This window comes from Mixophyes fleayi, chromosome 2, assembly GCF_038048845.1.
Source record: "Mixophyes fleayi isolate aMixFle1 chromosome 2, aMixFle1.hap1, whole genome shotgun sequence".
Classification (NCBI taxonomy): Eukaryota; Metazoa; Chordata; class Amphibia; order Anura; family Limnodynastidae; genus Mixophyes; species Mixophyes fleayi.
The window spans coordinates 377,340,350-377,361,449 of record NC_134403.1 but is presented as its reverse complement, the minus strand read 5'-3'; the positions used below and the strand labels follow the sequence as shown (position 1 = coordinate 377,361,449).

The following is a 21,100-nucleotide window of genomic DNA, read 5'->3' as shown; positions in this document are numbered from 1 at the left end:
CCCGCTCCTTGAGCCGGCACGTAAGAAGAGAGAGATCCCTCACCCCACTCACCTGGCACGTAGGAAGAAAAGAGACCCCTCACCCCACTCACCCTCGAGCCAGCACGTAGGAAGAAGAGAGACCCTTCACCCCACTCACCTGCCCTCGAGCCAGGAAATCTCAGATTATTTATTACAACAAAGAAAAAAAGAAGGTCCAACATATATAGATCGTAACTCTCAACCGACATAAATGGAACATAGAATAGAGACTTTCTAGGACAGAGGTATGTGTCCGGCCTCTAAGAAATGGATTTAATGATGAGTAAAAGTGACAGTGGTGGTTACCCAAAGACTCATGTCACTGGCATGAGGAAAGGAACCACAGCCAGCAGCCTCCCCAGCGCTCTTTTCTTGTGGAGCAGAGAACGTGCAACTTGTAGGACCCAGTGAATGTGTGAAGGAATCATGTGTTGTCCTACAGGGATGTTACAACAAAGTTCTGTGCTTATTATCTCAGGACCCAAAATCCTGAGAGGGTCTGATTTCCTGCTCTGGAGTAAGCTCGTCTCTGATTCCCGCAGACACCCACGAAGAAGCTACCCTACACTTCCTTGGTATCTCAAAGAGCACTAGAAGAAGTAAATGCACAGGGCCTAGACACCATCCAAGGAGTGATGCTGGATTCCAAATTAGAGCAAAATAAGGTAAGACAATTTCTTGCTTAATATGGAAACTCAAAAAACACCTTTGGCAAAGCATCTTTCTCCTCATAAAACACAAGGCTGGAAACTGTAGAAGACAATGCAGTCAAACTCTAACCCAAATAATCTGTGTGATGAGCAAATCATCAGCACACTGACTTTGTAGAATTACTCTATATCCTCAGTTGAAAGCTCGAAGGGAGGTTCCTTCAGCTTTGGCAGGTCAAGATCAGCATTGTTACCAGATGTAGGATAGGAGTTGAAGGAAAGTGTTGACCTCTAGAATAGAAACACGCTTTTTCCAGAAACAAACCCGAAAGGATGGAAAACCCGAAAGGATGGAAAACCCGAAAGGATGGAAAACCCGCATTCAGGTTCATACATACACTGTTAAAGTGCTTTTCAGCCGCTAGTGATATTCATCTTAAATATCAATGGAAGAAGATTAACACAGTGACTGGCACATCTACCATGAAGCAAACATGAGAGAATTGCTCTGGGAATGCATTTAGGTGTCCGGGAATATGAAGAAACGATAGATAAGATGGCGAGTACTCACTACTCTACTGTTCCTAAATCCCCAGGTTCCAGTGGGACCTGTAAGCTTGCATAGTACGGAGGATTTTGGTGTATCAGACTACTTACAGCTCCCCTTCTTGGCCCACCAGAAAAGCTTCCTTTGTGAAGTAACCTGCACATTAGCTGTTTGGTGGAGCAAGATCCCAAGTACTCTGGAAATAACTTTACTATTTGCTGCTGAAAGAGATTTTTCAGAGGCTTCTCCATATCTGTTACTACAGCACTCCAAATCTTTCTTTTTTGACTCACCAGTATCAATCGGCTGCAGACTTGTGCAAGCAGGAGGACCGAAAACAAGCTGCAATTGTCGCTTCACACAGTCCCCGATTTTGGCTGGGACTGACAGACAAACTGGAAGACGTAGGAGTGAAAGAGAGACCACTTGGTAAGCTTTACAGGAGGCTGTGTCAGGAGATGCTGTATCCATCAAGGGAACTGCTGAACAGAACTTGATATGTGTAAGGCAGAAGGAACACAAGGATCACAATCATGGTACTTTCTTTTCGAGTTCTGCTAGGTCCACTGCCAAATCTTTACCTGATGGAAAGAGACACCTGGACAGTCCTCCCGTAAATGGGTGGGTATTCCAAATCTATGAGGGGCTATGGGATTCTGAATTCCAAACTTGTGCATCACTGTCCCGATGATTATTATTAGTATTAGAGCACTAAGACTTAAGACTAAAAAGAACATTTACAATCCTCTGACGGGGGAAGGCAAAGCTTGACCATGGAAAATCTGCAGTAGAAATAAGAATACAAAGCAAACAGAAAAAAAGATACCTGAGCCATACATTCTGTGCTCCCCAGGTTGGAAGGATTAAGTCGTTATAGGAAGAGCCCTGCTTTCTATTAGTGGGGCTTCAACCCATTCTCAGTCTGTGATTTCTGATGTCCAAAAGAGGAACATAACTTTACTGTAAAAATATGGCAGTCAATTTCATTCACAGTTGCACTACCAGAAATGAAGATTTAAAATGTAAGTTATGGATTCTTGATTATAGAGACATCTCACTGATCCATGAAGTAATTATTAGCCAGTTCCCCATGATCGTGCATTAGCTTGGCCTCAGTCGTGTAGCTTTACCTTTCCCGGGGCAGTGCGCGGCCCAATGGCCTGTTGCCCCACAGCGGAAACACGTGTCCTCACTGTGATTAAAGTGCTTTCCTCCGCCTCCAAACTGCTCTCCCTTCTTATGCCATTTCTGCTTCCACATCTGAGATATAAATGGACAAAACATGAAGGCCCATCAGCATTGGTCACACATCTATAATATATAATATATATATATATATATATATATATATATATATATATATATATATATATATATATATATATATCTATCTATCTATGTATATGGAAAACATGCATCCATGCCCAGTTCATTACCTGTTTCCTCAATCTACTGCCATTTAAGGCAAAACCTTTGACATGAGATTTTTTCTTCAGATTGATCCGGACAAAGTTCTCCGTTCGTCTTTGGGGCATCCTGTGAAAACAAGATCATATTATAAGAAGTCTGTGGAGAACATTGAACAGAGCAATGGCTTAGGACAAATAATGGTCAGTTATTAGCTTGTACCTGGAGGTCTTATGAGTGTGCACAGAGACTCTCTGGGTTGCCTCTTCCTCCAACACCTCACCTAGAAGATTCTCAGTCACCTCGCTTGAGTTGTTATTTGTAGAGGTACAGTCTAGTAATTTTTCTTCACTGGCTTTAGTATTTTTTGAGGGCTGTTTATCCCTTTTGGTCTCCGAAGTCAACTTTGTCCGTTTCCTTTTTGTGCACTTTTCAGTCACAGTATCTTCCGAATCGGAATTTGTGGTTTTTTCTCTACACCTTTTTCTTTTTGAGGCCATTCCATTATGCTGATAATTTCCTCTAAACTCTTGTGAGATTGTGTTGGTCACCTTCCTTTTTCTACTGCATTCTGTAGATTCCCCATCCATCTCTTTCTGCTCTCTACCATGTTCTACCAAAGACATCTTCTCACGAGGCACTGACAATGTTGTTGCTTCAATGTTTGTTGTATAGTTTCCAGGTAGCTCCTCATCTATCCCTGGATTCATTTCACATTCTTTGCCAGTCCTTTTCCTGCACTTCCCTGGGTTTATGTCACCGGTCTCCTGTTTATTGCTCTGACAATCACTTGAGATAATTCCATTTGTCCTTGTACTGTTGCCTCCTTTTGTTACCTTCTTATTTGTACTGGCTATAATCCTCTCTTCTTCTGCCATGTTCTCACACATGCTCATTTTGTCTTCTGTTATCCCACAATACGTTGTCCTGTTGTTCATGCTGAGATTCCTACAAGGATTCAGAGAATTTCTCTCTATAAAATGTTCCCCGGTGCTCGGTTCCCTATTTACATATAAATAATCAGTGCACTCATCTCCAATATTTATTAGTTTCTTTGTTTCCACAATGGATGCAGACTGTTCCTTTTCAACTTTAGAGTTAGGGTTCTCTCCAACTCCTATGAATTGACATTGTTCTCCCACCTGTCTGAGCGCACATCTCTTCAACCAGTCCTGATTCAGCGATGCCATACGCTCGCCAACTTTGGTTTGGAGGTGGTGAAGTTTATTGCCAAGAGTTTCTTGCAAGGGTGAAGGTAAAGTCATCTTTTGGGGTCGGATTCTCAGTGCGAGAGGTGACAATTCTTCATTAAACCCTGGAGGTTCTTCAGGAAAAGCATTCAGAGTTGGTACAGGAGTAACAGTTGGGGAAGATGAATTGCATATTATTGATTCGACTTTAGTCCGGGCTGTAAACGACTTTTTCAAGGAGAATGACCGTTCCTAGGGAAAAAATTGTTATATCAGTGAGGCAAGGAACAGCAACAGGGATTAGCCTTTGGGTAGACCCGGAAAAATGCAAGAAGCACATTCTGTTGTAAATGATGTAATATTATCCAGATTTACATGTACTGACAATCATTGTGTGTGGGACTGTCCACAAAATCAATCCCAATGGGAAAATTGAAATAAGAATACACTTGCTTTAGCAGCATATTGGGGTCTGTCCATTAGCCTACAAAGCAACAAACACAAATAATTTACCAACAATGCAATTTACGTGCAGAACTGTAAGTGTGATGTAGTCATCTGGCAGCGGGGAGACCATTCTAGTGGTAAGAAAGATGGGAAGGAATAACTGCGGTATAGAAGGTGTGAGCATAGTGTATATATGTATATATATATATATATATATATGTATATATATATATATATATATATATATATATATATATATATATATATATATATATATATATATATATATATATATATATATATATATATATATATATCATATAAAAGCCTAGTGGCGTGTGTTAGTCTGTGTGTGAAAAAATAAAAAACAAGCTGCAGCGCCACCTGCTGGGCAGAGTTATACACTGACCTACTAAATTCTTAGTGTGTGTGGGGAAAAAAAACTCAGAAAGGACTAAATTTGGTATACCAAGATGTTTTTAATTTGTTAATTTAATTTTTTAATTGTTAAAAGTGTTTATAAAGATTTTAAAAAAATATATATATATTTCTTGAAGGAGAAGTGACAGTTGGGAGTGGTTGGTGGTTGCCGGGGGTGACAGTGGGGAGTGGTTGGTGGTTGCCGGGGGTGACGGAGTGAGAGGAGTGTGATACTCAGGACCGCTGAGAGAGATCCCTGTGTCTGGATAGACATCTGGATAGATGTGGCGATAAAGATGAAGGATGAGGTGATGGAGAAAAATGATGAGGTGGTGACATGTGGACAAAACCACGTTAAAAAAGGGCGCTTGCGTCGGGAAGTAACGCTCTTCCCCTGAGGAGGCCTGGCCTAGCCTCAAATGCATGACAAGAACCTTTTTAACACCTTAAGTAGCTTGATTTGACTAGAATGCATGAGTATCATGCACGGGTTAACACATATATATATATATATATATATATATATATATATCAATCTATCAGCTTTGGTCAAGGCTTACATGAAGAGGATGGCATCAAATGGTAACGGTCATAGAATCCATGGGTGTTATCTTGGCTCCATCAACAGTTCTCTTAGGATCATGTCTTGGGACACTTGAAGGTGAAAATATGAAGTTACAGTTTGGATAGTTGATTTTCAGCTTGCATTCGAGACTGACACAATAGAGCGAGATATTTAATGGCGTGTTGAAAATGTGAATTTGTACTTCCTGCAAATTTTCTGAGGCCAAAACACTAAGAGGAGGATTTTCCCCATCCGTTTCAAGATATACAGTATAATAGACGTCCTAAACTTTAAAAGGGAACCTATTAAATAAAATAACGAAGCATGGAATAATGCTCACCAAAATATTTAATAAACGGTAAGAAACTACTGTGCTGCTGAGGGACTCAGTAAAGGCTGAGCAATAACTTAATGTACACATCATCCATCCAATAATGAGAGTTGTACAAGCAATATATATAATTAAGAGTTAGGACTATCAATTACTGATTGCACTTTAGTTGAGTTAAGCTCTAAATGGTAATGCAGACAGAATCTACTGAAGGATGACCTGTCGTTTAAGCCCAAGTGGTCAAGAAAGATCTTGAAGTGGCCCCAAGAGCTTCCTACAGCTTTCGGGAACTGCAAGCGATGTGTAGGCGAGTTCAGTGACTTAGGCGGAGTTCAGTGACGTAGAAGAAAGCTCTCAGGATGCACAATGACAGCTGAGCAGAAACCCCACACATCTGCAGTGTGTATGTGCTCTCTCTTCTTTTCTTAAACTGCATATAAGGTAATGTTTGCTGGATAACCTAAGATAGGTGCCAGACAGATTAAACACGCTCCTCAGTTTCCACGGAAGACTTCGTCTAAGCGTCCAGTGGCCACTTTTAAAGGGGGGGTACTGTAACGCTCCGGTCCCACAGATAGTACCTGTCTCGTTACCTGCAGTCCATTCATCTGGGAACTGCCATGTTCCAGCATCAGACATTCTCCAGTTCATTCATTCAGCTACATTCAGATCTGTGCAGGTGCAGCCTATTGCACGTCAGGACCTCCTCCCTCTTTTTCATTGGCTAAGCACTTCTGGAGCACTATTTAAACCTCCTGGATTCACCTGTTTGATGCCTGTTCTTCAAGCTCACCTCCTGCAGCCTGTGTTTCTGGTTCCTGTTCTCCTTGTGGTTTGCCTGTGTTCCAGTCTGCTCTCAGTTCGTGGTCTGTTCTAAACCATCGCTGCTCCAGTACCTCTATTACCATCTCCAGTGTACTTTATCGTGAGAACTCCAGTTCTCTCATCACTACCACTCAGAGCCGCTGTTACACCTGTGACTCCTCAGCTTCTATCACGAGTTGCCTCCGCTGCTCCAGCCAGCTCTCAGTCTCTGGCCGTGTTGAACTATCACTGCTCCAGTACCTATCTTACCATCTCCAGTGTACTTTATCGTGACAGCTCCGGTTCTCTCATCACTACCACTCAGAGCCGCTGTTACACCTGTGACTCCTCAGCTTCTATCACGAGTTGCCTCCGCTGCTCCAGCCAGCTCTCAGTCTCTGGCCGTGTTGAACTATCACTGCTCCAGTACCTATCTTACCATCTCCAGTGTACTTTATCGTGAGAGCTTCAGTTCTCACATCAATACCACTCAGAGCTGCTACTACATCTGGGACTCATCAGCTGTTACTACGAGTTACATCCACCATTCCAGTCAGTCTTTAGCCTCTGGCTGTGTTGAACTATTGCTGCTCCAGTACTTCCATTACCATCTCCAGAGTACTTCATAGTGACAGCCTCTGTCCTCTCATATACCAGAGTGCACCTATTCTCCTAGTGACTCATTGGCTGCTGACCATCAGCCTATATTATTGTTGTGCCTGTATTTATACCACTCGTCTGTGGATTCCATCGTCTCCATCCACTTCACCTGGCTCCCCCACATCGTTCTGCTGTACACTCACTCACGGGACCGCGAACTGCAGATTTGGTGCAGCTAAGACCATACCTCCTTGCGGGGGTTCCTGGTGAATCCATCTGTCTGTTAGACTCTGCGCCCGTGGGTGGGCCTAGCCATGTTCAGCAGAGCCTAGGGATCAATTTGTAAACAAACAGTGACAACTATTGTGGTGTTGTCTAGATTAACCTGAACAGATTTCCCTTCAAAGGAAAAACCTTAGAGTTAGAGTTAGCAGATGGCTAACTCCCTCTGATTGAAAGATATGTTCTCCTTCAACACCAGCGTCCTTGTTTTGTCATAGACAGAAGAGTTTCCAGTCCTCTTTATCTTGCATTAATGGTAAGAATTCAGTGACCTGGTGGGATAATGGACTCGCCCATTTTTAAAATTTTCTTCTTCTGACAACAGTCCCAGAACTGAACATATTTGTCTGATAAGGGATTTGAATAAATACTTTCCGGGCTATGTTTTGTATATTGTTTGTATTGATAAGAAGTCCAAGATTTCCTTGGACAGTTGGAATTTTGTCCAAATAATTTTCAAAACCCAGACAACGGAGGATCTTAAAAGTCTAGACTCAAATTATTTCTAGGCTCATTTTGATTTTGCCGATATTAACCAGGTCATCAAGGTAGGGTATAACCGTTACCCCAAATTGCCTTATGTAAGCAGCGACTATTATCAATACCTTGGTACACAATCAGGGAGCAGTGAAAAGACCAAAAGGTAGTCCTATGTTCTATTATTCTGACCAGTCTGCTATTCTTATGGACCTTACCCACTGGTTGTGCGTAAAATAACAGCAATACTATAGATAACATTGGAAGGAGTCACTAAGACTGATTCCAGGTGAGATAGTCGCACAGCTAATGATCTATCACCTAATGCTGCAGCAGGTATGAGAGCAGCTCTCAAAGCCACAGAGGGTTACCCCATATATCCCTGTGTTTTCATCCATAACATTAAGGAATAATCTTTAAGTGTTATTGTTGTTTTTGATTTAACAGGTCTGACAATAGGAAGGTCTATTTTTGGAGGGGTATACATCATGGAAAACCTGGTAACAAATTCCTTATCTGTAATGTCGAAGTCAGCAAATTGGATAAAGTAATTTCAATTAAACTTGAGCAAACTTGGTTGTCTTTGTTTGAAAAGATGCGTACGGCACGCTACGGCGTGGAAGGGAACGCTACGGCGTGGAAGGGCACGCTACGGCGTGGAAGGGCACGCTACGGCGTGGAAGGGCGTACGCAGCTGCAACACGTGGCAACAACAGTATATAGTCTTTTACACACATTCGCACAAACACGCACACTTGTAAAATAGTACACATTAATGGTAGTTGCAACACAGTCAATTATGTCGAAATATAGTAGTATTTATGTGTAATAGTTTAAGTTATAGGCATATCAGTAAAACATATGGTACACGTTGAAGGAATCAAGTCATGTGTGGTATCATACTAATCCCCTTCGCATTTCCCCCTGTCCGGTTCACTCTGCGAAGGAATCGCAGGGTGCATACGCAAGTTATTAATGTTAAGGAATTATGGACTATTATGATGAGAAATCTTGGCGGGAAGATCAGAGCTCATCCCCTGGAGAGATGACCCCCTCCTTTGGATTCCTGAGCTTAAACTAGCCTATGATCTGCAACCCCCTGGACCCTCCTGATGCCTGGACCAATAGAAGCCAGCCACACCTTTGCATTGTTTTACTGTATCTGTTTGCATATAAGCAGCAGCTCTTCATCCAGAGTTCAGTCACCTAGACCACAGACTTCAGGACTGAATCACTGTTCACTGGATCCAGAGCGCCCGAGATAAGAAACGGCGGTACTTATTATTTCGCTTGAATTATTCTGCTACTTTTTGAGAATAAATATTTGTGCGTTGGAAACACAAACCGAGATTCGACAATCGTTATTGGATAGCGACAAAACGCTCATAACAGTAACTACACATATTTGAATGTTTATAAAATTCTTCCAAGACAACAGATTTCCTCTTCAATCCTCTATGGCAGCCATTACAATGGTAGGTTCCGTTCCCAGGTAAAGTAAAGACAATATGTAATACAGCTCCATTATAGGTAGGTCAAGTAGTGTTGTTGTGTTATTCTGCAGTATAGGGGCTCTACGTGGCTCCTGGCGACACACCATCCAGTGGCGTAAGCAGAGAACTGTGCTGGCTACCCAGGAGTCAACAGTCTGCTACCTCAGGCAGGCGATCTGGTGTAGGATTCAAATTTCACTCCAACCTTGGGTCTCTGCGCATTGGCGCACACGGTGTCAGTTCACAGGGAGCCAAATGGAGAACTGGGCAAAAGGACTTTAACCAGATCCTGGGAAAGGATTACGCTTTCATTTGGAGTGTAGCAGCTGGATATCTGCAGTGGAATGGAGCCTGAAAAATCCCAAACAGCAGATGGATACCCACTCCATTTAAAACCCTAAATTAGGGGTACTTTTCTCTTCACACTTTAGTTAGTTAACGGTTAGCAATAACCTGTCCTTTCAGTACTCTTGTAGAGCCTGTCGAAGAAAAGAAGGACAGCAAACTACAACAGCTCAGAGTTTGTGGAGCCTGTGATAAGCCATTAACAATCAGCCTGAAGGAGTTTTTTATACAATATGTAGTTCTCAAGCTAAAGAAAAACTTCCCTCTGAGCAGTTTAAGGAATTTATAGCATAGAAAAAGGAGACTCTTGTGACCAAGGAAGACACTTTGAACTAGGCACAGAATAAAGCAAGCAAGGACTCACAAGTAAGGGTCTGGAAGATAGATACTCTAAAAAACAGAATGGCGTTCTCAAGGGAAATTAGAAGATTCGTCTAGTAATGAACCTGGAGGGTCATTCCCCATCATTTCCAGCACCCATCTCAGATTTTAAATATCAACTTTAAATTTCAGTGTACAAATAAGCTATCAAGTATTTGTGTACTACATGAAAAACAGTCAGTATTTAACTTCTGTGCAAAACAGAATGCTAATTTACACCCCTTGTATTGTAACATGGTTTTGTCCAGGAGACTTAAATAAGAAGTTTCTTAAGTTAAGATCCTTAATGAATCAGGCCCGTGGTCCTTAAATTGGTATGCCAGAGGGGCATCTTAACGTTTGATAATATAGTTTCCACATTCCCGGATTTTGCTTTGGAAGTCCAGAAGTTAAGAGCTCAGTTTACAACAGTTAAGCGCAAACTGTGACTTAACCGTGCTTTATTCATTGTTGTTTCCGGCCAGACTTTGAGCACAGGTGCAGGGTTGTTACCGCTTCTTTTCAACACCCAAGGAGGCCATGGATTGGCTGGAGAGTCGTGCACCGGATAGAGCCTTAGATGTTTCTTATTATTTGTGATCTTTTGATTTTTTTTATTTCAATGTTCTTTAAGTCAATGTTGTATATTGTAATTCATGCTTTATTCTGTAATACTAGCAGTAGAGGATCAGCGTAAAGGTACGCTAGAGGAGGGTTCCTGCTAGGTATAGTCAGGATTGTATAGCTCCTAATCTTGTATTTACTTTAAAACTTCTTAGTTATAATATTATTTTTGGGGATACGGGGTGGGGGGTGGGGTTAATGGTTTCTTGCTATTCTGGCATGGAGTATAGGGTATATATTTATGTATTCAGATATGGGATATACTCAGGCTAGATTAGTATATTATGTATGTATTAATGTTTTTTGTTCTCACCAGTGACATTTTGTCCATTTTATTTCTTTATGTGTATTGCTCTATGACACAGGACAGGCCGCCAAACTTCTCATTACAGCTTTTTGCTGCTCCCTTATATAGTATCTGAGTTCGGGGCTTCGCTAGCTCACATGGAATAATAGAGGTTTAAATGACAAAGTTAAGAGTTCCTTAGTGTTGTCCCAGCTTCGAAAATATGATTCAGACATTTCTTGCCTGGTTGAGACATTTATACGGTAGCAAGGTATTAGCCCTAAAGCACCAGTAGGTGGCGTAACATTCAGTTCACTCACATAACTCATAGGGGGTCTCGGGCTTAGTTAAAAAATGCTCTGACTTTTACCTTGGAATATGTGCAGATTGACCCATAAGGCCGTAAATGCTTACAGCACTCTCTGTGGCTATTACGGTGGTGTGCCTGGGAGATGTTAATGTTCTTCATACAGGGATGGATAGGTGGCGGGAGGTCAGTATGCCCCATCTACAACGCCCTACTCCTTTTGCTCGCTTGATCGATGAGATTAGCCTGGTTGGTTCTGGAGACTTAGACATACCCGGATATACAATAGTTATCTTGTTATTCAACTTCTTATTACACAATCTCACGGATAGACTTGGCTTTGCCTTTTTTTGTTATTAATTCCGTTCGTTATTTCTGAATATCTCCCCAGAGGCAATTTGGACCTTTCTCCAGTTCTTATTTGTATTGACTTGACTAGGAATAGGGGTGTAAAGTTCTGTAACTTAAATCCAGTCTGGTTGGACTCGTTGGTGGCTGGATCCGATCTTATAAGTGGGAGGGTTTTTTTAATAATAGCGTGAAGTCATCCGCTCCAGTTCTCTGGGAAGCCTTTAAGGCTTTTCTCAATGGGACACTAATTAAACAAGTTTTTGATATTAAGAAGTTTAATAGGAGGACAGTGTCCCTGTTGTTACAGCGTTGCAGGGCCTTGGAGTGTCTGCATCTATAATCACATGCGAGTGAGGATCGACTCCAGTGGCTGAAGGTGCAACTAGATCGGAAGGACTACCTTTATGATAAATCCAAGCGTGGTCCCCTTTTTTTGACATCATTACTCATAGGCTGACATGGGCGGGAGTTATATGGCTTGTTTGACTAGGGAGCAGTTGAATAGTAGGACTATTCTGGCGATTTATAATGTGCAATTTATACTGGTTTTTAGAGAGAATGAAATTGCTCAACGTTCCTTCACCATTATATAGTGATGTTTATGCTTCTAAGGTTCAATAAACAAGAACTCAAATTTCTGTGTATTAAAATTTCTATTAAACTCACAAAACTCTCCCAGGGATCGGTGTCCCGTTTGAATGTGCCTCCTCCATTGGAAGAAATAGATGTGGCTTTATCCTCGTTTCGTAATCATAGGGAGCAGGGGGTGGATGGCCTTCCCATAGCATTATATAACAAATTTCTAAAAAATTTTCATTCCACAATTGTTAGCCACTTTTCAACATCTTTTTGATGTGGGCAGTCTCCTGCCCTCAATGTCTGAGGTGCTGATAATAGTTTTACCCACGGATATGAAAGACCCTATATCCACAATCCTATCAACCAACCTCTCTTCTTTGCACGGATGTAAAAATTCTAACTAAGAAGCTATTAGGCTGAAATCTGTTATTTCGGGAAAGTTCACGGGGTTTATGCCCAGCATGTCCACTATTTCCAACATTCTTTGCATCTACCTCCACATTGGTGGGGTCTCTCAATGCTGCCAAAGCTTTTGATTCGGTGGAATCCCCCATTTGGCCTCCCTTATGGGAGGTCTTACATCAATTTGGGTTGGGGGTTGAATTTATTAAATGGGTCCAGTTGCTATATGCTGCACCTACAGCAAGAGTTTCTGTAAATGGACATATCTCTTCTCCATTTGGTTTGGGTCAGGGTACAAGACAAGGGTGCCCTTCATTTTGTGCATTGTTTGCTTTAGCTATAGAACATCTGACATATTTAATTCGAGCACACCCGCATAATGTCAGGCTAGAGGTGGGAAGGGCTTAAGATTCTAAAGCTCTTAATGTTGATGATATGCTTCTCTTTTTGTCAGATTCAAACTCCTCTCTAGATCATCTTCTCTGCACGGTTAATAGTTTTGGCCATATTTCTGGACATTGGTTAACTGGGACAAGTCATAGGTCTTTTCACTACATGATGTGATACCCCCTGTGACAGGATTGACCGCCTATACCACCCTACATGTTGTGTTGCTGGGGACAGGTTGGCCTTGCCTTGTCACCATCCCCTTTTCTTTATCCCAAATGCGCCCTCTAACTGCAGTAGGAGCTTATGCTGCTGCCAGCACTAGGCTCCTTATCAGCACCTAGTACCCCCTCTATGGTACACCTGGGCTGCTACTCCTCTTGCCTTCAGATCAGGGTTGCTGTGGATGGTTCCCCCCCTGGCACTATCACACTGACCAGAGCTGCAGGTGGCTGGCAAAGCATTGGTACACTGGATGCTGGGTCCCAACCTCAGAAAAGCCAGATAATGGATTAGATTTGGTCTAATCTGTAGGTCACAGGAATTACAGCAAATAAGCGTCAAAGCGGGTTCCTTAAACTGTAATGTTTATTAACTCAGGAAGTCCTAAAAAGGACAGTTACACTAGTTTGAGGTATTAGTGATATCCAAAACATACAGATGGTATAATACATTTCAGTGCAAAACAGGTCTCTTTTTATAGTTGTTGGACACTAGCTTGGCAGGAGGTAATCCAGCCACCTGCCCCTTTAACCAATATGGACTGAATCATGCAGGCTGCACGTGAATCAGCCCAGAGGGGTTAACACCTTTTAACATTGAAGCTAATGGCAGGGGAAGAGTGGGGGGGGGGGGAGCTGCTTCTGGTGCAAAACAGTCTGAGGCAAGAGATTTATCTTTTAAATCTCCCGCCTACAACTACTTCCAGGGACATTGTAACGAGGTCTGGCTCTACCCCCTGGCCAAAAACAGTACCAGGGGAAAGCAGCCATATCCCTGTCGCTAGCTGAAGCTCTTTGAGCCAGCATGCGGCTTAGCCTCTTGGGACCCCCAGGAGGCGCTGCACCCCCTGGGACCAACACTGAACCTGCAGCCCCCATTGGACCACCAGGGACCAGGACTACAACCTGCTTCCCAGCATTCCGGTACCCACAGATGGGACCTGGGCTGGAGGGGTAAAACCACAGGCAGCAAAGCCCAGATCCCCACTGGACCACCAGGGAAATAAGTGCAGTTTATTTTATATACATTTAATTCAAGGCACATTTTTCTTACACTACACAGTTTAGCTTACAGTTAGCTACACTTTACATTCACATAGGTAAACTTTACAGTACTTGTATATAATGGAACAGAAAGAGCTGCCTTATTTACTATCTAGGGTGTTTTCATCTAAACTGGAAAGGGAACATACCCATTTTAATGGCTGGCATGGAGTTTTGCAGGGAAAAGGAATTAACAGTAAGCATACCGGTAATTCAAATTTTTCTTACCTAGCCATAAGGCAAAGAGATAAAACGTGTTGCCGGGAGGATCGAGCGCATAGTGCTCTCATGCCATAACGCCTGTTCGCTTCAAGTTTCCAACCCCCCCCCCCCCCCCCATTCCCATCATGCATTTTCAGGTCACTGGCACCTTGCGCCTCAATCAAGGAAGTCTGTCTAATTGAGAAGTGGAGTCTCCCCCTGAACAGATGCTACACTTGATCTTAAGTGACACACTTCTTTTGGTGGGCTTGTCACAGTGAGGAAGCCGTCACAGAGGAGGTACTGGATAGGGATAGCACCTCCCCCTAGAGCCCAGTACAAGGGATAGCTGTCACCATCCATAAGGACAGCCCATTCGGTCTGCCTAGGCGCTGTGCTGCAATGAAAAGACCCTGCACCCACCACTCCCCTGCAGGCCCCGCACCTCACTGCACCTAAAGAAGGGGAGCTGAGCCCCTTACCAGTAAGCTGCTCCTCTAGTGCACAGTCTGGTGGCGGTCACTGTGCCCGATGGTGCTGAAGCCAAGGAGATCCAGTCACTACAAGCAGCGGCAGGGCCCAGATCCCCCGCAGAAGCATGTCTCTCGGTGGGAGCGGGCAGGCTATAGGAGTCAGTCCCCAGTACCTACAGACATAGAGAAGATGCCGCGGAGGTGGGGATACCCAGGCCGTGGCAGCCTCTATACCCCAGTGTTTCCAGTGTACCCAACATGGATGAAAGAGATTAGACGTAGAACAAAATTTCCCAGAAAGGCGACTAAAATGGTGCATGGGCTGCATAACAAAACTTATCAGGAAAGACGAACAGCTGAACGTATCCAGCTTAGAAAGAAGGGACGGAGGGGACACCATAGAAAAATATTAATAGGGGTCAGTATTTATATAAATAAGATTTCTAAACACAGAGAAACAGAGGAATTGGAGGGAGACCTTCCTTACAGATCCATGAATAAGTGTCTGAAATTCGGGAGAGTTTGTTCTAAACCCCGCTCAAACACCCAAACATACAAAAAAAGGACACAGTAGATTAACCTGTAGTTTATTTTCTGCGTATAATTCTAACTTTCAGTACAAGTGTTTGGGGTACACTCACATACAATGGAGTACATGGTGAGTATTGGACTCGACCCCAGAAAATAAGCAACTTAATCAGAAATGAATCAAAGAAAGCTGTCCGATACCTCCCTGAGGTCTGTATATTCCCCTGCATGGATTGTCTCCATTGCCCTCCACATACTGAGAAGTTAATTTTTAGCATATTAAATCGGTCCTAGTGTTTGTATTGCCGGAGTAGGGTTAGGGTTAATCTAAAGGTAGAGACTGTCTCAATGAAAATTCTTGGTACACAGCTGTGGATGTTTGCAGTATACAGAGTATATTTCATTAAGCATTGTGATCATTTCAGTCAAATGGGCTCTGAAAACAATAGAAATGGGGCAGCAGTTGGTATTATCACACGCTCATGTAATTGTGTATTATAACGTACTGTTATGTATAAAATATGCTTGTCAACATATAACGAGCTTGGACTGAGCTGTATATTTACTGTTCTGTGTATATACACAAACACACAAGCAGGGCTGTGACTCATATACTTGGTCTATAGATGTCAAGGTTGTGGTGCTCTGTGGATACAAATAGACATTTCCTTGTGTTGTATAAAGCCCTTGATAAAGATTCTTTTCAGGATCATTAGGCACATCGTACACTTTAATGCTGCAGTAAAGGTTTGAAATACAGCATGTGCTTACTGTGAGGATTCCTTATATATACACATATAGATGTACAATAAGATGTCTGACCTTTATAGCTCCCCCCAGATTGGTTTTCAGTTTCATTCCAAAGTATTGGGATGATGCTTTCAGGTTGTCGCGCTCAGTTGAAGACAACATTGGGGTTACACTGGCACGATTAAGATGGTTCCCCCAAGAGTTGGATTCCTTAAGTAGAACATAGAATTGAACACATTTAAAATCATGGTGTTATTCAATGTAAGCAGCAAACACACGACACACACAAACCAAGATATGTGTGACAACATAGGCTGCTCCACACACAGACACAACATGTTACTCACCAGTACAAGTGAATGTGACGCACTATGAGCCTGACAAACATACATAACGCATCTTACGAAGGTCTTATAGTGGTCTGCCATAACCAGCACAAACAGAAAACATCAGGTACTAAGAACGGATCGGTGATATAAATGTCTCATCATAGCAATATAGAGCGGGCGTGACACTGAAAACCTGCCACTAATACATGATTCACCAATAGATATTCAATCAGTATAGACATGGCCTATCACAGCGTACACACAAAAGGAGGATCTGCCAATAGTTATTGCTATGAGCCGCCACGCTACTGGAGACGGCTCACACAGATTCTTCCACCGAGCGGCCGCTAATACTGCACCTTCCAAAAACATACCAGTAGGTTAATTGGCTGCTATCAAATTGACCCTAGTCAGGACTCCACACATCCCCTTAGCTATAGATGCCCTGCCACAGGAGGGACTATTCACTCACAGTCTGGTAGAAAATGTGGTAACCATAGACGTCCAGCAATGGGCTGCAGATTATGTGCACAATCCTCATCTAAACCGGACTATTTCAGTTTTATTTCTAGGGACGGCACGATCCAAGTATCAGCATTGCCTGAAAAACCTGAGGCAGATGATACTGGCAGAGTAAAGAAATACTCTGCTGAGAGTAGTTATGTGTGGGGGGTATATACACCCATTATAATGCACCCTAATTTACACACATAGTAAGTTGGTTAGGGAGTGGGCGAGCAGCAGGGGTGGGAGGCAGACATCTGCTGTTATAGTAGGATAGTGATGTGTGATAAGGGGACATACCGTGAGTGAGATATAATCCAGCTGATGGTGACTGAGGAGGAATAAATACAGTAACGTAAAGCACAGAGAGACCTGGTGAGACGAGCTGTGGGCGACCCTTATGGACTGACCACGTAGTCCCTGGACCGGGTGCAGTGTGGTCCAGCAGTGGCACAGAGAGAGACTGATGAGGAGACCTGGGTGAGACATGCTGTGGGCGCCCCTTATGGACTGACCACGTAGTCCCTGGACCAGGTGCAGCGTGGTCCAGCAGTGGCACAGAGAGAGACTGATGAGGAGACCTGGGTGAGACATGCTGTGGGCGCCCCTTATGGACTGACCACGTAGTCCCTGGACCAGGTGCAGTGTGGTCCAGCAGTGGCACAGAGAGAGACTGATGAGGAGACCTGGTGAGACATGCTGTGGGCGCCCCTTATGGACTGACCACGTAGTCCCTGGACCGGGTGCAGTGTGGTCCAGCAGTGGCACAGAGAGAGACTGATGAGGAGACCTGGGTGAGACATGCTGTGGGCGCCCCTTATGGACTGACCACGTAGTCCCTGGACCAGGTGCAGTGTGGTCCAGCAGTGGCACAGAGAGAGACTGATGAGGAGACCTGGGTGAGACATGCTGTGGGTGCCCCTTATGGACTGACCACACTGTAGGCCCTGGACCAGGTGCAGTGTGGTCCAGCAGTGGCACAGAGAGAGACTGATGAGGAGACCTGGGTGAGACGTGCTGTGGGCGCCCCTTATGGACTGACCACGTAGTCCCTGGACCGGGTGCAGTGTGGTCCAGCAGTGGCACAGAGAGAGACTGATGAGGAGACCTGGGTGAGACGTGCTGTGGGCGCCCCTTATGGACTGACCACACTGTAGGCCCTGGACCAGGTGCAGTGTGGTCCAGCAGTGGCACAGAGAGAGACTGATGAGGAGACCTGGTGAGACATGCTGTGGGTGCCCCTTATGGACTGACCACACTGTAGGCCCTGGACCAGGTGCAGTGTGGTCCAGCAGTGGCACAGAGAGAGACTGATGAGGAGACCTGGGTGAGACGTGCTGTGGGCGCCCCTTATGGACTGACCACACTGTAGTCCCTGGACCAGGTGCAGTGTGGTCCAGCAGTGGCACAGCGAGAGACTAATGAGGAGACCTGGGTGAGACGTGCTGTGGGCGCCCCTTATGGACTGACCACGTAGTCCCTGGACCGGGTGCAGTGTGGTCCAGCAGTGGCACAGAGAGAGACTGATGAGGAGACCTGGGTGAGACGTGCTGTGGGCGCCCCTTATGGACTGACCACACTGTAGGCCCTGGACCGGGTGCAGTGTGGTCCAGCAGTGGCACAGAGAGAGACTGATGAGGAGACCTGGGTGAGACGTGCTGTGGGCGCCCCTTATGGACTGACCACGTAGTCCCTGGACCGGGTGCAGTGTGGTCCAGCAGTGGCACAGAGAGAGACTGATGAGGAGACCTGGTGAGACGTGCTGTGGGCGCCCCTTATGGACTGACCACACTGTAGGCCCTGGACCGGGTGCAGTGTGGTCCAGCAGTGGCACAGAGAGAGACTGATGAGGAGACCTGGTGAGACGTGCTGTGGGCGCCCCTTATGGACTGACCACACTGTAGGCCCTGGACCAGGTGCAGTGTGGTCCAGCAGTGGCACAGAGTACACTAGATCAGGCTGTAACTGCACAAGTTCCCACACGGGTCATTCCACGCCAAATCATCACAACTTCCATCCCAACCATCTCTGATTTTCAGGAAATTCGGTAGGATGGTAAACAACATAAAGTAACTTTCATATATAAAAGTTTAGCCCTCAGTGATACACGCTGTTCATGTAACAGGGTTGCAAACATGACAAAAAAATGTAAAATTAATGTTTCCAAGGTCAAATAAAACTAATCATAACTTTGCAACTATTTGTGGTAGAACTCTCATGTTGGTCTTGTTTTGAGGAACCTTAGTTTTCATAAAAAATAGTTTTATATTTAAATATTGACTTCTACATTTCAAGGTCACATGATTTGACCTTTGACCTCAAGTATCTAAAAAAAAAAAAGTATGTTTAATTTTTGTACATACAGTTTGTTATGAAGTTAAATACAATCTCTCTTTGGTATAAGTTTCATTCTGGGGAAGCCTTTGGGAACAGGAGAAAAAACAAACTGAAAATTATACATATCACAGTCAAGGAAATACCTGAACACGTGATTACGAGATTTCTGTAGCACAGAATGATGTATAATGCTGAGGGATACTCACAAGTCAGTGCCTCCCCCTCAGTAATGCAGTGTGTAGGGTCGTCCAGTTCCAGTCCCGGGATCTACCTTAGTGAGAACTAGTTCTCTTGGAATGTTCAGGATGTCTGTCTGATGTGGGTACATATGATGGTGATGGAGCACTGGGATGTAGAAAACTGAAACCTCCTGTGATGTTACATTCATATTCACGACACAACCTAACCACCAAGCATCATTATAGACACAAGTCACAAAACCTTTAATTCTTCCAAAGCAAATGTTTCATATGGAGTATTTGTTTCCTTCACTTTATTGGATGAGTCCGTAGAAAACCTCTTCATTACTAAACTATTCCGTATTTGTGGTATAAAATAAAATGTTTGAGTTCCAGGTGCTCTTCTGGCTTCCTCATGTCAGTTGTGTAGCAACTTTTCATTCTTCATTATTTCTCTTTGTCACACATATTCATAGTTCATATTCTTGATATTGTCCTTTACGCAGTTAAACAGTTGTCTTGGAGTCATATTTTCTTCCATGTAAAGACACTGAAGTCGCCCTGGCTGCCGGCCTGAACAGTTCCGCCAAGTCCATCATCATCATCATCACCATTTATTTATATAGCACCACTAATTCCACAGCGCTGTACAGAGAACTCATTCACGTCAGTCCCTGCCCCATTGGAGCTTACAGTCTAAAGTCCCTAACATATACAGACAGACAGAGAGACACACACAGACAGACAGAGAGACACACACACAGACAGACAGACACACACACAGACAGACAGAGAGACACACACACAGACAGACAGACAGACACACACTGACAGAGAGACACACACACAGACAGACAGACAGAGAGACACACACACAGACAGACAGACACACACACAGACAGACAGAGAGACACACACACAGACAGACAGACAGACACACAGACAGACAGAGAGACACACACACAGACAGACAGAGAGAGAGAGAGACACACACACACAGACAGACAGACACACACACACACAGACAGACACACACACAGACAGACAGAGAGACACACACACAGACAGACAGACAGACACACAGACAGAGAGAGACAGACACACAGACACAGACAGACAGAGTAGGGTAAATTTTGTTAGCAGCCAATTAACCTACTAGTATGTTTTTGGAGTGTGGGAGGAAACCGGAGCACCCAGAGGAAACCCACGCAAACACGGGGAGAACATACAAACTCCTCACAGATAAGGCCATGGTCGGGAATTGAACTCATGACCCCAGTGCTGAGGCAGAAGTGCTAACCACTACGCCACCGTGCTGTCCATCACACGAGTTCTTCCCATGCGATGTGGTAAAGACGTTCCACTCAGCTGGAATCGCAAAATCAACTTGATAATGTACCAAGCTTTAAAAAAAAAAAATCTGTTTTTGTATTGTGCTGGGAAATAATAAATCTTACTAACATTTTGCATGTTATTTTAGAAATGAATGAATGTTTGTGGAATGTATATACAGCTACTGTATTGTGCTGGAGACAATCTGAAATGACAACCAAGTTTGTACATTTCCCTGCTTTCGTTTCTCTGTAATAAATGTTGGTAAACGGTGACTTGGGCATTATTCTAGGGAAAACCTCGCACCTCATCTTGTAGAATGAAAGA

At 43.9% G+C, this 21,100-nt stretch overlaps 1 protein-coding gene across 5 annotated transcripts in view; it reads right to left on the bottom strand.

Moving 5' to 3' along the window:
• RECQL4 (RecQ like helicase 4) overlaps nt 1-21,100 on the bottom strand; it is a 162,441-nt gene that overhangs the window by 122,525 nt on the left and 18,816 nt on the right. For all 5 annotated transcript variants that reach the window (XM_075197581.1, XM_075197583.1, XM_075197585.1 and 2 more), the window contains 4 exons: nt 16,165-16,302; nt 2,848-4,067; nt 2,655-2,754; nt 2,349-2,478 (listed from right to left, as the gene is read on the bottom strand). In XM_075197581.1, the coding sequence (XP_075053682.1) occupies nt 2,349-2,478; nt 2,655-2,754; nt 2,848-4,067; nt 16,165-16,302 (1,588 nt within the window). The remainder of the gene's footprint in view (nt 1-2,348; nt 2,479-2,654; nt 2,755-2,847; nt 4,068-16,164; nt 16,303-21,100) is intronic.